General features: G+C 37.3%; 1 protein-coding gene across 6 annotated transcripts in view; it reads right to left on the bottom strand.

Moving 5' to 3' along the window:
* The window catches only part of GOLGB1 (golgin B1), a 92,461-nt gene that overhangs the window by 47,043 nt on the left and 28,459 nt on the right, over positions 1-16,959 (bottom strand). For 3 of the 6 annotated variants that reach the window (XR_014824696.1, XM_084991079.1, XM_084991080.1), the window contains 4 exons: positions 15,248-15,370; positions 14,031-14,144; positions 12,130-12,532; positions 9,921-10,036 (listed from right to left, as the gene is read on the bottom strand). Coding sequence is in view for 5 of the 6 variants with exons in the window: in XM_084991079.1 (XP_084847205.1) it covers positions 9,921-10,036; positions 12,130-12,532; positions 14,031-14,144; positions 15,248-15,370 (756 nt within the window). In the remaining variant the exon portion in view is untranslated. The remainder of the gene's footprint in view (positions 1-9,920; positions 10,037-12,129; positions 12,533-14,030; positions 14,145-15,247; positions 15,371-16,959) is intronic. The other 3 variants (XM_084991081.1, XM_084991083.1, XM_084991084.1) reach the window with 3 other exon arrangements.

Here is a 16,959-nt window from a genome sequence, read left to right as displayed (position 1 = left end):
AAAAAAAAAAAGAAAGAATACTTCCCAATTTATTCTAAAAGGCCAGAATTACTCAGAGAACAAAACCAGAAAAAGACATTACAGAAAATTACTGAGTCCTCATAAAGCCAGATATAAAACTTTAAAACAAAATTTTAGTAATCAAATCCAAGAATGCAGAAGGATAATATATTACTACCAAGTGAGGTTTATTCCTAGAACTCTCATCCAGTACTGGCAGGAATGGAAAATGGTAACACCACTTTGGAAAACAGTTTGGCAATGTCTTAATACCTTCCAAAAACCTCCTGTATTATCCAGACACTCCACTTCTAGGCATTTAATGAGAGTAAAGTAAGCATAGGTCTAAACAAAGATGTGTAAAATAATACTCAAAGAAGCCTTATTTGTAATAGCCAAAAACTGTCAATAATCCCAATCTGTCCAACAAGTAAATGGATAAACAAATTGTGGTATGGACAACATCTTCAACAACACGAAGGATCAGATTATTGCTACATGTAATAATAATATGGATATCAAAATAAGTATGCTGAGTAGGAGAAGCCAGGAAAAAAAGTAAGAAAATATATAAAATTCTAAAAAATCGAAACTAATCTATAATGACAGTGAAAATCAGTGGTTTCATTGGTAGGGAGGAAAGTGAGAGAAATACTAAAAGGAGGCCTATGATGAATATTCATTTTCTTGAAAGTGGTGACAGTTTCATGCACATGTCAAAATTTATCATACTTTAAAAGTATGTAGGTTATTGTATGTAAATTATACCTCCAATACAGCTGTTTAAAAGGAAAATATGTTAACTGATAAGAGAAAATAAATTCAAAAACTTTAACTTATCAAATGAAAGGAGATGACAATAGAAAACAGAAGGAAAAAACAAGATGGCAAAAATGGAAGACAATTCAAATCATATCAACAATTACATTAAATGGACTAAACACTCCAGTGACAAAGCAGAGCTTATTAGAAGAAATTTTAAAAAAAAACTAATTATATGTGCACTTCAAGACATTCATTTTAAAGAAAGAGGTGAGTTGAAAGCAAAGGACAGGAAAAAACATACCATGCAAACCCAAGATATATCAGATACAAAAGAACTTCCAGCTAAGAAATGTTACTAGAGCTAGAGTAATATTTCATAAATATAAAAAGGAACATTTCATCAGAAGACATAAAATCATAAATGCATATGTACTTTTAAAAAGATATCTAAAATACAAAAAAGCACAAAGTGACACAGTTAAAAGGAAATACAGATAATTTCACAATCAGAGTTGAAGACTTTAATCCCTTCTTAGCAACTGGACAAAAAATAGACAAAACAACTGGACAAAAATCAATCAAGACAAATATAACCTGAATATTAAGGGATATTAATAAAATGTTACATCCAGTAACTACAGAATGTACTTTACAAGTACACAAACTATGTTCACTAAGACAGATCATATGCTGTGTCATAAAAACAAATCACTACATGGAGTTCCCGTTGTGGCGCAGCAGAAACGAATCCGACTAGGAACCATGAGGTTGCGGGTTTGACCCCTGGCCCTGCTCAGTAGGTTAAAGGATCCGGTGCTGCCATGAGCTGTGCTGTAGGTCGCAGACATGGCTTGGATCTGGCATTGCTGGGACTGTGGTGTAGGCCGGCGGCTACAGTTCTGATTAGACCCCTAGCCTGGGAACCTCCATATGCCATGGGTGTGGCCCTCAATCAAAAGACAAAAGACCAAAAAAAAAAAAAAGTCACTATAAAGTTCAAATAAGTGAAATCATACAGAACATGTTATCTGATCAGAATAAAACTAAATTAGAAATCATTTTTTATTACATTTTTTCCCCACTGTACAGCATGAGGACCCCGTTACAATAATAAGAAATCTAGAAATAAAGTCAAATATCTGGATATTAAACAATACATTTCTAAATAATCCATGATCAAAGAAGAAATCACAAGGAAAATTAAAAAACTCTCCAAATTGGAGTTCCCATCGTGGCTCAGTGGTTAACGAATCTGACTAGGAACCATGAGGTTGTAGGTTCGATTCCTGGCCTTGCTCAGTGGGTTAAGGATCCGGCGTTGCCGTGAGCTGTGGTGTAGGTCACAGATGCAGCTGGGATCCCATGTTGCTGTGGCTCCGGCGTAGGAAGGTGGCTACAGCTCCGATTGGACCCCTAGCCTGGGAACCTCCTATGCCGTGGGAGTGGCCCAAGAAATGGCAAAAAAAAAAAAAAAAAAAAAAAAAAAACTTCTCCAAAAATTGAATGATAAAAAAACAATGTATCAATCCATGTGCTTTAGAAGGAACATGTATATGAGAAAAGACTTGAAGTATATGCTTTAAAGTTACATCTTAAGGAGTTTCCATCATGGCTCAGTGGTTAATGAATCCAACTAGGAACCATGAGGTTTCGGGTTCAATCCTTGGCCTCGCTCAGTGGGTTAAGGATCTGGCATTGCTGCGGCTGTGGTGTAGGCTGGCAGCTACAGTTCCAATTGGACCCCTAACCTGGGAACCCCCGCATGCCGTGGCTGCAGCCTTAGAAAAGACAAAAATAAAATAAAGTTACATCTTAAGAAGCTAGAAAAAAGGACAAGTAAAACGAAATAAATAGAAGAAATGCCAAAGACCAAAAATCAATAAAAGTGAAAACAGACCAGCAATAGAGAAAACTAACAAAGCCAAAAGTTGGTTCCTTGAAAGGATTTTTTTTTTAAAGTCAAATAACTTCTAGTTAAGTCTGAACAAGAAAATGAAGCACAAATTGGGGAGATGGTCAAATGGTACAAACTTGCAGTTAGAAGATGAATAAGTTCTGAAGATTTAATACCTGGTATTGTGATTATAGTTAATAATAATGTACTGTATACTTCAAAGTTGCTAAGAGACTAGACCATAAATGTTCTCATCACAAAAAAGAAATGATAACTGTGTGTTGTGCTGGAGGTGTTAGCAAACGCTGTGTGATAATTAATCCTATGGCAATATATAAATGTATCAAATCAATACGTTGTACTTCTTAAACTTACACAATGTTATATGTCAATTATATCTTAATTAAAAAAAATAATATGGATTGGGGTAGGGACCGGTACTACCAGCGAGCTTACAAGCATTAAAAGGTTAAAAAGAGAATAAAACCACATTAAAACAATAATTTGACATCTTCAATGGAATGGAAAAAACCTTAAAAAAAAAAAAAACTCAAACTGACACACAAAAGAAAAATCTCATTAGCTTTATATCTGTAAAAGAAATCCAATTTATTATCATCCCCAGACCCATATGGTTTCACTGCTGAATTCTCTCAAACACTTGAGAAATAATACCAATCTTAACACGAACTCTCAGAAAATAGAAGGAAACACTTTCCAATTCATTTTTCTGATGCCATCATAACCCTAATACCAAAATCTGAAAAAGACAGCACAAAACAAAGGAAAACCTGCATGACCAAAACAAAGACCAACACATTTCATAAATATGGATTAAAAAAGGCTTCAAAAAACAGCAGCAGGTCAAATTCAGTAATATATAAAAAGGATATTACCTATGAATAAGTGTTTATCCTAAAAAGTTGGTTTAATATTGAAAAATTTAAGTACTGTACTATATTAACAGAGTAAAGTATAAAACTTAAATGGTCATTACAAATGCAGAAAAAGCATTTGAAAAAATCCAATACCAACTGTCACCAAGTTAGGTACAGAAGGGAATATCCTCAATCTGATAAAGGATATTCATAGAAAACTTAAGATAGTAGCATATCTAGTGGTAAAATATGGAACACTTGCCCCTAAGATCAGGAACAAGACAAGAACGCCCAATTTTACCACTTCTACTAAACAGTGTAATAAAGGTCCTAGCCATTGCATGAAGAAAATACACAGGCATAAAGATTATAAAGATTTAAAACTTGTCTTTATCTGTAGATGACACCGTTGTTTATGTAGAAAATCCCAAGAAATATACAAAGAGACTAGAACTAATAAAATAACTATTTACCAAGTTCATATAAACAAAATCCAATTGCATATACATGTATAAGCAGCAAAGAACTGGAAAATGAATTAGAATAAATCCTATCGACAACAGCATCAAAAATATAAACTACTTCAGAATGATTTTCTAAGTGTGGACAACTCTTCCAACCAAAACTACAAACCATCACTGAAAGAAATTAAAGAAGATCTTAATAAGTGAAGAGAGATACTAGACTCATGGGTTGAAAAGATCAGGAGTATAAAGATGTCAATTCTCCATGGACTAATCTACAGACTCAATGCAATGCCAATTGAAAATCTCAGCTAGCTTTTTTTTTTTTTCAAATAGAATTTGAAAAAGTTGACTGTATAATTTCTGTGGGAATGTAAAGAATCTGGAATAATCAAAGCCATCTTGGAGTTCCCATCGTGGTTCAGTGGTTAATGAATCCGACTAGAAAGCATGAGGTTGCGGGTTTGATCCCTGGCCTTGCTCAGTGGGTTAACGATCCGGCGTTGCCGTGAGCTGTGGTGTAGGTTGCAGATGTGGCTCGGATCTGGTGTTGTTGAGGCTGTGGCATAGGCCGGCAGTTCTAGTTCTGATTTGACCCCTAGCCTGGGAACCTCCATATACCACGGATGCAGGTGTGGCCCTAAAAAAGAAAAGAAAAGAAAAGAAAAAAAAGAAACAGTGTTGAAATGATGCAATCAACAAGCGCTTAATTTCCAAAACATATAAACAGCTCATATTACTCAACAATAACAAAAACAAACAACCCAATGAAAAAATGAGCAGAAGACCTAAACAAGAATTTCTCCAAAGAGATACAAATGGTCAACAGGCACATAAAAAAATGCTCAATATCACTAATTATTAGAGAAATGCAAATCAAAACTACAATGAAGTACTACCTCACACTGATCAGAACGGCCATCATTAATAAGTCTATACATAAAAAATGCTGGAGAGAGTGTGGAGAAAAGAGGGTCCTCCTACATTGTTGGTTGGGAATATAAACTGTTACAGCCACTACGGAAGAGTATGGAGGTTCCTCAGAAAACTAAACATAGAACTACCATATGATCCAGCAATCCAACTCCTGGACATATATCCAGACAAAACTATAATTCAAAAAGATACGTGCACCCCTACATTCACAGCAGCACTATTTACAATAGCCAAGACATGGAAACTTAAATGTCCACCAATAGATGAATGGATACAGAAGATGTGGTACATATATACAATGGAGTATTACTTAGGCATTAAAATGAAATAATGCCATTTGCAGCAACAAGGATGCAACTAGAGAGTCTCATACTAAGTGAAGTACATCAGAAAGGGAAAAACAAATACCATATGATATCACTTATATGTGGAATCTAAAATATGATGCAGGAGTTCCAGTTGTGGTACAACGAGACAAATCTGATTAGTATCCATGAGGATGTAGGTTTGATCCCCGGCCTTGCTCAGCAGGTCAGGGATCCAGCATTGCTATGAACTGTGGTGTAGGCTGCAGACATGGCTCGGATCCTGTGTTGCTGTGGCTGTAGTACAGGCCAGCAGCTACAGCTCCAATTAGACCCCTGGCCTGGGAACTTCCATGTGCCATGGGTGTGGACCTCAAAAAGCCAAAAAAAGTAAATAAATAAACAAGGAGGGTCTTCAGTATACTCCAAAGAGCCCTGAGTGTCACAGAGCCCCCTCAAAGACCCTCAGTGGGGATTCCTACCCACCACAAAAAAATGACATAAATGAACCTGTCTACAAAACAGAAACAGACTCACAGAGAACAAAACTTGTGGTTTCCAAGGGGGAAGGGTTTGGAGGAGGGATGGACTGGGAGGCTGGCGTAGCAGATGTAAGCTACAATACACGGAGGGGATGATCAACAAGATCCTGCTGTATAGCATAGAGAACAATATTCAACGTGCTAGGATAAACCATAATGGAAAAGAATATTAAAAAGTATATGTACATATATATGTATAGCTAAATCACTTTGCTGTATAGCATAATACAGCATTGTAAATCAACAATACTTCAATTTTTAAAAAAATTTAAAAAAAAGAAACGGTGCTGAAACAATTTGATGTCCCTACAGGAAAAAAATAAACAAACCTTGACCCTTATCTTACATTACACATAAAAATTTATTGAGGTTCAGAGACTATAACTATGGAAGCTAAAATTATACAGTTTGTGGAAGAAAACATAAGAGAATATTTTCACAACTTGGGGTTAAGCAAAGGTTTCATAGACAGGACACAAAATTACATCCATGAAAAAACTGATAAATAATAAGACTTTCTCAAATTTTAAGTGTCTGAAAATTGAAAGCCATCATGAAGAAAATGAACAGGAAGCAAGCCACAGCATAGGAGAAAATACACACCAAACATACCTTATAATAAACTGGCATTCATATCCTGGATACATAAAGGATTACCACCCACTTGATAAACAGGCAAAGAACTTGATTTTATAAATGGAGAAATGACTTGAATGGATAGTTAACCAAAAGAAGATGTACAAATGACCAAGAATTTCAGTGTCTTTTGTTATTAGGGAAATGCAAGTTGAAAACACAAAGTCCTACCTCCCGTAAGAATGTCTAAAAAAAATTTTTTTTTTTGCTTTTTTAGGGCCACACCCACAGCATATGGAGGTTCCCAGGCTAGGGTTCAAATCGGAGCTACAGCTGCTGGCCTATGCCACAACCACAGCAATGCAGGATCTGAGCAGCATCTGCGACCTACACCACAGCTCACAGCAACGCCGGATCCTTAACCCACTGCACGAGGCCAGGGATCGAACCCGCAACCTCATGGTTCCTAGTAGGATTCATTTCCACTCTACCACAATGGGAATTCCTGAAATTTTTTAAAAAATTGACTATACATATCACAACGGATACAGCAGAAATACAAAAAACCATAAGAACAACTATACGGCAACAAGTTTGACAATCTGGAAGAAATGGACAATTTTCTAGAATCTTACAGCCTGCCAAAACTGCATCAAGTAGAAACAGACCAAATGAACAGACCGATCACTAGAAATGAAATTGAAGAGGTCATAAAATCACTCCCTACAAATAAAAGTCCAGGACCAGATGGCTTCACAGGTGAATTCTATCAAACATATAAAGAGGAATTGGTGCCCATCCTCCTTAAACTCTTTCAAAAGGTTGAAGAAGAAGGAATACTCCCAAAGACATTCTATGAGGCCACCATCACCCTCATTCCAAAACCAGACAGAGATACCACCAAAAAAGAAAACTATCGCCCAATATCATTCATGAATATAGATGCAAAAATTCTCAACGAAACCTTAGCCAACCGAATCCAACAACACATCAAAAAAATTATACACCATGACCAGGTTGGGTTCATCCCAGGTTCACAAGGATGGTTCAACATACGCAAATCAATCAGCATCATACACCACATTAACAAAAAAAAAGTCAAAAATCATATGATCATCTCAATAGACGCAGAAAAAGCATCTGACAAAGTCCAACATCCATTCATGATCAAGACCCTCGCCAAAGTGGGTATAGAGGTTCCCATTCCTGAATCTAATCAAAGCCATTTATAATAAACCCACAGCAAATATAATCCTCAATGGGGAAAAACTGAAAGCCTTCTTACTCAAATCTGGAACAAGACAGGGATGCCCACTCTCACCACGGCTCTTCAACATAGTTTTGGAAGTCCTAGCCACAGCAATTAGACAAACAAAAGAAATAAAAGGCATCCATATAGGAAAGGAAGAGATAAAACTGTCACTGTATGCAGATGATATGATACTATACATAGAAAACCCTAAGGACTCAACCCCAAAACTGCTGGAACTGATTAATAAATTCAGCAAAGTAGCAGGATATAAGATTAACATTCAGAAGTCAGTTGCATTTCTGTATACCAGCAATGAAACATTAGAAAACGAATACAAAAATACGATACCTTTTAAAATTGCACCGCACAAAATCAAATACCTCGGAATACACCTGACAAAGGAGGTAAAGGACCTATATGCCGAGAACTATAAAACTTTAATCAAAGAAATCAAAGAAGATGTAAAGAAATGGAAAGAGAGTCCATGTTCCTGGATTGGGAAAATCAATAGTGTAAAAATGGCCATACTACCCAAAGCAATCTACAGATTCAATGCAATCCCTATCAAATTACCCATGACAGTTTTCACAGAACTAGAACAAACAATCCAAACATTTATATGGAACCACAAAAGACCCAGAATCGCCAAAGCAATCCTGAGAAACAAAAACCAAGCAGGAGGCATAACTCTCCCAGACTTCAAGAAATACTACAAAGCCACAGTCATCAAAACAGTGTGGTACTGGTACCAAAACAGACAGACAGACCAATGGAACAGAATAGAGAATCCGGAAATAAACCCTGACACCTATGGTCAATTAATCTTTGACAAGGGAGGCAAGAACATAAAATGGGAAAAAGAAAGTCTATTCAGCAAGCATTGCTGGGAAACCTGGACAGCTGCATGCAAAGCAATGAAACTAGAACACACCCTCACACCATGCACAAAAATAAACTCCAAATGGCTGAAAGACTTAAATATACGACAGGACACCATCAAACTCCTAGAAGAAAACATACGCAAAACACTCTCTGACATCAACATCATGAATATTTTCTCAGGTCAGTCTCCCAAAGCAATAGAAATTAGAGCAAAAATAAACCCATGGGACCTCATCAAACTGAAAAGCTTTTGCACAGCAAAGGAAACCAAAAAGAAAACAAAAAGACAACTTACAGAATGGGAGAAAATAGTTTCAAATGATGCAACTGACAAGGACTTAATCTCTAGAATATATAAGCAACTTATACAATTCAACAGCCAAAAAAGCCAATCAATCAATGGAAAAATGGGCAAAAGACCTGAATAGACATTTCTCCAAAGAAGATATACAGGTGGCCAACAAACACATGACAAAATGCTCAACATCGCTGATTATAAGAGAAATGCAAATCAAAACTACCATAAGATACCACCTCACACCAGTCAGAATGGCCATCATTAGTAAATCCACAAATAACAAGTGCTGCAGGGGCTGTGGAGAAAAGGAAACCCTACTGCACTGCTGGTGGGAATGTCAACTGGTACAGCCACTATGGAGAACAGTTTGGACATACCTTAGAAATCTATACATAGAACTTCCATATGACCCTGCAATCCCACTCTTGGGCATCTATCTGGACAAAGCTCTACTTAAAAGAGACACTTGCACCCGCATGTTCATTGCAGCACTATTCACAATAGCCAGGACATGGAAACAACCCAAATGTCCATTAACAGATGACTGGATTTGGAAGATGAGGTATATATACACAATGGAATACTACTCAGCCATAAAAAAGGATGACATAATGCCATTTGCAGCAACATGGATGGAATTAGAGAATCTCATCCTGAGTGAAATGAGCCAGAAAGACAAAGACAAATACCATATGATATCACTTATAACTGGAATCTAATATCCAGCACAAATGAACATCTCCTCAGAAAAGAAAATCATGGACTTGGAGAAGAGACTTGTGGCTGCTTGATGGGAGGGGGAGGGAGTGGGAGGGATCGGGAGCTTGGGCTTATCAGACACAACCTAGAATAGATTTACAAGGAGATCCCGCTGAATAGCATTGAGAACTTTGTCTAGATACTCATGTTGCAACAGAAGAAAGGGTGGGGGAAAAACTGTAATTGCAATGTATACATGTAAGGATAACCTGACCCCCTTGCTGTACAGTGGGAAAATAAGAATAAAAAAAAATAATAAAACTGAAAAGGAAAAAAGAAACAAACAAACAAACAGAAAAAAAGAACACCCAGGTATAGATACAGCAAAGCCAAAGAGATCACATTCATAAGAAGTACACATTTAATTACCTGTGTACCCTCGTTAGAAACATCTGGAGAAGAAGTCTGAGATGCTGTTTCAAGTTTTTCCAAAGGTAGTTTATTAAGAAATTGGCTAATTTCTTCAGATTTTTGCTGGAGTTGATCTAAAGAAAAGAAAATGAGTAAATTGAAATGATCTTTGCCTCAAGTCTCAAATTTAGTGAGTTATTATTTTCTAGGGCTACACCATGTGCTGTTTACTCTAGTTCAGTTATCTTAATTAAAATTATGATGCCAATGACATTTTAAAACATTGTTTAAATGCTCTCAAGTAAAAAAAGACATCTCCTTCAAAGGTAAAATAAAACAGGCCTAGGCATTTTTTGAAAAAAGTCATTTTTCCTTTCCCCCTTGAAAATGCCTTAATATTTTATTTTCTTCACTCTCCACAAAGGCATTATAAATCCTACTGAGATTCTATGGAACAGTTTTGAACATGAACATGATTCAGTTAAGAGAACAACATGCTCATATAACACACTTTTCCTATATAATACCCCTCAGGATTTCTGGTTCATGTTCAGCTCTTCAAATCTTTCCTGTATGCCAATCTATTAGAATTAAACTAAATTAGAGGCATGTATTATTTTAATAATAACACATTAAAAAATGTTTCCTTTAAATTTTCTTAAATGATAAAAGTGGATCAAGAATTGTGGTACCTATACACAATGGAGTATTACTCGGCCATTAAAAGGAACAAACTACCAGCATTTTTAGCAACATGGATGGACCTAGAAATTATCATGCTAAGTGCAGTCAGCCATACAATGAGACACCAACATCAAATGCTTTCACTGACACGTAGAATCTGAAAAAAGGACAGACTGAGCTTCTTTGCAGAACAGGTGCTGACTCACAGACATTGAAAAACTTATGGTCTCCGGAGGAGACAGTTTGGGAGGTAGGGGAATGTGCTTGGGTTATGGGACGGTAATCCTGTGAACTGGATTGTTATGATCATTATACAACTACATATGTGATAAATTCATTTGAGTAAAAAAAAAAAAAAAAAAAGAAAAAACAACAAAAAAAGTGTTGAATAAACCATTCCATTTTTCATAGAAACAAAGTTATGGGCATATGATTTACAAACAGTGGACCATTCATGCCAGCATTTTCATCCTTTTCAGAATGTTCCAAGAGACTAGGACGTGATGAAATAGTGCTTGTTTGTGACTATGTGATAGATTTTCTATGGGACCTATTATTTTCCATTTAATAGCATCTCCAGGATTCACTAAAAAACCATTTCAGAGATTTTCATAAATATGAGGGAAAAAGGCATCACAAAATATTGGGTGTACATTTTATTTCATAGGCTGATATGTATTTTGGATTTCATGTCATTCCATGCTCCAGTGCCTTAAGACAGGAAAGGCTCCAAACTCTCTGGCATATAATCCACAAAACTCCATTAAATTTGGGGAACTGATTTAATTAATAAACACCTTATCCCAATGATGACAAAAAAAAAATGATAAAAGCTTTCCTTAAAGAGAAACTTTCACCTATAAGAAAAGCATTCAGGATTTCCCACTGTGGCTCAGCAGTTGACAAATCTGACTAGGAACCATGAGGTTGCAGGTTCAATCCCTGGCCTTGCTCAGTGGGTTAAGGATCTGGAGTTGCCAAAGTGAGCTGTGGTGTAGGTCACAGACGCAGCTTGGATCCTGCATTGCTGAGGCTCTGGCATAGGCCAACAGCTACAGCTCCAATTACACCCCTAGCCTGGGAACATCCATATGCCATGGGTGCAGCCTTAAAAAGACAAAAAGACAAAAAAAGAAAAGAAAGAAAAGCATTCAGATCCACCTTTACAAGTAAGGATGACTCCATACAATTCAGTCTCCTTACCTTTGCATCTAGATCTGGCCTGAATTTTCCACAAATTAATTCAAATCCTACTCATTTCAGTCAGGGAACCCTTCAGACCAGAGTCATTCACAGCATTCTTTTTAATAGTTGACATATTTCTATTACTAGTTTTTAGTACTCTAATGATAATTTTAATATTAAGCCAAATTATAACTTTACACAGAGATGGGAAAATTGCAACGAAGAGTTCAGAAGAGATGCCTTTCTTAATCCTTCTATTGATTTACACAAACAATGTAATTAACAGATCCCTGAAATTTTAAAGTAGGAGCCACTCAGGTGCTAGACACATGGGCTTCACAACTAGTCAAATACTGACCTTCTAGCTGTTGAATGGTCTGGGCTGAACGAACTGCTTGTTCACTCTTATCTTGAAGAAGTTTTGAATTCTGATCCTTTAGGGCATCACAGGCAGAGTGCAGCTCTTGTTCAGTCTTTTGAAGATTCAAAATGTGAGAGGTCTTCTCTTCTATTTCTGTTTCGTGCTTCTGCTCCAAAGCACTGTACCGGGACTGTAGTTCAGCCTGGGCTTGACCTGCTTGTTCAAGCTGTTCTAGAAGATGATGCATTTCTTCCTGCAAGTTATGGAAGGATAACTTTCTCTCTGCCACTTCAAGTTCCATCTTTTCCATCAGAATCTTGGACTCCTGTCTTTCCTTTTCTATAGTGTTTCTTAATGTATTGTGCTCAGCTTCCATTTGCTGTAACTGCTGAGAGAGAATCTAAGAGGGGAAAATAAAAGCCACATGAACCATAAATTTATTCTTTCATTTCAACAAGCACAGTGAAATGCTTCTAGGTGAAGCCTGGACCTAGACTCTCAGGACCAAACTTACAATTGCATAAGAGCCTCTGTTTTTGTTCCTTAATACTTTTGATAGTTGTGTGTGTGTATATATGTGTGTGTGTGTGTGTGTGTGTGTGTGTACATACATATATATATATATTTTTTTTTTGCATCATTACTTTTCATGTATGTGTTTCCCAATATAAAATAAGTTCAGTAAGGGAAGGGACTGTGTCTGCTTTAATCATCTTTGCTCTCTAGCACCTAGCATAGTATATGGCATATTGACTGCATGGTACTCAATAAATATTGAATACATGAATAAATAAATGGATCCAGTCCCTCTCCTCAAGGAACTCAAGAGTTTAGTGGGAGAATCACACTTAAACAGATCATTATAATACAAAATGATAGAGGCCATGAGAGAGATACCTGTAAGTATTAAAAGGAACAGAGAAGGGAAATGTACCAGAAAGTCACATAAGTGTAACCGTCTCTAATAGTACTTATCTGGTAGGTAGCACAACTGGGATTTGAACCTGACTATCTGATGAGAGCGAGAGAGAGAACTCAGGGTCAGTGTATATGAGATATGAGAACATGTTTCTATGCAAGAAAGACAGTCCTCCTTAGGGAGTACTGAAAATTAAGAATAAAGGAGATTACTTTTTCCAGATGAATAAGCAGAGGATGTGAACTGTAGCATTGATTCCATATTAAGATTTGGCTACCTGGACGTGAACAGGCAGGGACACAGGGAATCCAAGGGCTGGTAAAAGAGCAGTCCGAATGGTCAATCACTGGTCTACCCCAGACAGGGAAAGGAGAGAGGGCAAGAAAGAACTAATATACTGGAGGAACACAGTGAAAAAAATCAAGGAATCTTAATGAGAATGAAGGTCAGGACAGCCTGAGAAAGGAAATGACAGGCTGCGTTACAGTCAGGGAATAGAATACTTGAGTTTAAGATTTTAGAACATCGGCATCCTTAATCACCTTTAGATTCAAGGGAATATTGCATGGTAGGATTATTTCAATCCAAAAGAAAATGGACCAACAAAAACAAGTGAAGAAGGGACAGTACATAAAACACAAAAACCACTCAAGACTGAGAAGGGGTAAATTGAGAGGAAAGAAACTCAAAGAAAAGGAAAATAGGATATTTTAAGAGAAACCAGGACCCTAGACCTAAAATCACAAAGGAAAAGAGCAACAATAAAAAGATGTGAAACGTAAGCTTCCTGAGGGAAGAAACTATATCTGTTCTGCTCATCATATTAGCATTATTACCTAAGCACAGAGAATTTGCTGAAAGAATGAATAAATGCAATCAATTCTCTGAAGGCCTCTAACAGGATTTTATACCTGCTGCCTGGCAAACTAAAGTGGAAATGAATACTCCCAAGGCAGGCAGTAGAGACACAAGGCAGTACCTGGTTTCTCTGTTCGGCAGCAGTCAGCTCCTGTTGCAGCAAGTCCACGACCTGAGCACGGCCCAGCAAGGCTTCTTCATGCTCCTCAAGCTTCCTCTGCAGCACCCTCAATTTCTGAGAAGAAAACGTTTAGACATCATGTGCTAACAAATGAGCATCATTATTTGCTTACCTTTCAAGTTGTCATTTAGATTGTGTTCTCAGGATTTGGGAATTTTGAGGATGACAGATTAAAGAGTGGGACACCAGCATGCCATGCTTAACATCCAGCAGCAACAAAGAATCTCCAAAATTATCTCCTCCAGAGCACCACCAACACCCAGGCTGACACAAGCAAATTCCTGAATTAGGGAACCTTTTTAATAATTAGATATTTATTACACATACCTCCTTTTAAAATTACATAGTCAATGTACCTAAATAACAGGTACATGTATATCTCACTCACCAAATAGAATATTCTCTGCAGGCAAGAACCAGTTCTCTTCTAGGCTCATGCATGGGACATGCACATGATAAACATTTCTTGAATGATTTAATCAATGACACATGTATACATTAATATTCTACTTTTAAAAAGTGCTGCATTTTGAAACTTTACTTTGTGAATTCTGAAGGATTGCCTAGAACTTGGAAAAAGTTTTCACTCAAAAACAATTAAATGAATCAACCATGAAATACCACTGGAGTGCCTTTGAGTAATACACTGAACTACACACTTAACAGAAACAAATCTTTTGAGTTAGTAGATGATAAACTTAAAAACAATGAAGTCAATTTTCAAAAATTACTCAAACTATTTTAAAAAATGATTGATTCAATAAAAGACTTTATGACTTCAAAATCACTCCTTTTTATCTTTAAATTTTCTGAAGTTTCAAATTGACTTCATTGATTTGAAGCTTTGGATCGGGTATTTAATGCACAAAGGTAGCTACAATTGGCAAAGTGAAAGAAATCAATTTTCAACTACTACGACTTTTGCCAATAAACTCAGCTTTTGACTACCAACAACCTGATTAGAGAGGTATGAGGCAAGGTGAGGGAAAATGAATAATTAATATGCAACAAAAGAGAAGAAACACCAAAAAGAAGGCAGTTAATGAGCAAACCCAGACCAAGTGAAGAACAGTGGGTGAGGTTGGAGAAGTGGCTGTGGCAACTTAATTAAATGTTAACCAAAACAACAGTCATTCTACTAAGTTTTAGCAACACACCTGTTGCATCTCTGTTTCCACATCTGCCTGGGTTACTAACTGAAGAAGCTCATCTTCATGAAGACGAACTTGTGTCTCAAAGCGGGCATCTTTCTCTCGGACCACCTGCTGCATGGAACTCAACTGAAGACACACACCAGAGAAACTATACAAGTTACACTCCCCGAATATTGCACAAACAGAACTCACAGACTATTCTCCAAAGACAGACACTGAGAACTGATAGACGATAGGTTTTTTCTTTTTAGATTAGTTTTGAATGTTAAGGATGAGAATGTTGAAAGAGGGACAGGTCTGCTGGCAACTTCTAAATGTTAGAGAAAATCTATTATCAAATTCAGAAGTCAGCCTAAAAATGAATTTTGAATATAAATTATATTTGCATCATTAATAGAAGTATTTAAATATACAAGTATATTTTTAAAAGCTCTACAGAGATGAGAATACTAAATACACAAAGTCAGATTCCTGTTAAGCCCTAGATACTTTGAATATCACACTCATACGCAAAAACTTCCAATGAAACTTTCATGACCTATAAAAATAAATTTCAAACTAATGTATCTTTTACTCAAGATTCTCCACAAGTAGAAACACAAATCTTTCTTTCCAGTCTTATTTTCAAAGGATAGCTTCTACCAAAGACCTTAGTATGTTTCTATCCAAATCTACACTGCCTCCCCAGACAGCTATTTTCAGCTGCCATTACTTGCAAGCTTCTAGGTCACTCTCATTTGTGACTAGCTCTTAGAAAATGAAATAAAATAAACTGATTGGTTATGAGCTGCTCAGTATCAGCATTTTTGTTTCATTTTGTTCTTAGGTGTCTCTGTGTGTGTGTGCGTTTATTCATTTCCTTAAGATTGTGGTTGAACATGCTAACCAGCTCTTAGCATGCCCATTTTGCACTGGTCTTCAACTATTATTGATTTTTCAACTTGCCACACCTTAAACTGACCTTGGTTCTATTTCTAGGTAGGATAAAGAATTTTGGTTCTGGAGTTCCCGTCGTGGCGCAGTGGTTAACGAATCCGACTAGGAACCATGAGGTTGCGGGTTCGGTCCCTGCCCTTGCTCAGTGGGTTAATGATCCGGCGTTGCCGTGAGCTGTGGTGTAGGTTGCAGACGAGGCTCGGATCCAGCGTTGCTGTGGCTCTGGCGTAGGCCAGTGGCTACAGCTCCAATTGGACCCCTAGCCTGGGAATCTCCATATGCCGTGGGAGCGGCCCAAGAAATAGCAAAAAAAAAAAAAAAAAAAGAATTTTGGTTCTAATGCTTTACTCACTCCTTCACTTACTCCTTTGATTATTTGACATTTCTTTCTTTTTAGGGCTGCACCCATGGCACATGGAGTTTCCAGGCTAAGGGTTGAAATGGAGCTGCAGCTGAGGCCTATGCCAAAGCCACAACCACACCAGATCCAAGCCACATCTATGACCTACTCTGTAGCTTGCAGCAAGGCAGGATCCCTTTTTTTTTTTTTTTTTTTTTTGTCTTTTAGCCTTTTCTAGGGCCACACCCATGGCATACGGAGGTTCTCAGGCTAGGGGTCTAATCGGAGCTGTAGCCATCAGCCTACACCAGAGCCACAGCAACGCAGGATCCGAGCTGCATCTGCAACCTACACCACAGCTCACGGCAACGCTGGACCCATAACCCACTGAGCAAGGCCAGAGAGCGAACCCAAAACCTCATGGTTCCCAGTCAGATTC

Source organism: Sus scrofa, chromosome 13, assembly GCF_054392235.1.
Source record: "Sus scrofa isolate SSC_HxYL_T2T_F1_AM1 chromosome 13, Sscrofa_HxYL_maternal_Yorkshire_Landrace_v2.0, whole genome shotgun sequence".
NCBI lineage: Eukaryota > Metazoa > Chordata > Mammalia > Artiodactyla > Suidae > Sus > Sus scrofa.
This window is presented reverse-complemented; position numbering and strand designations above follow the sequence as displayed.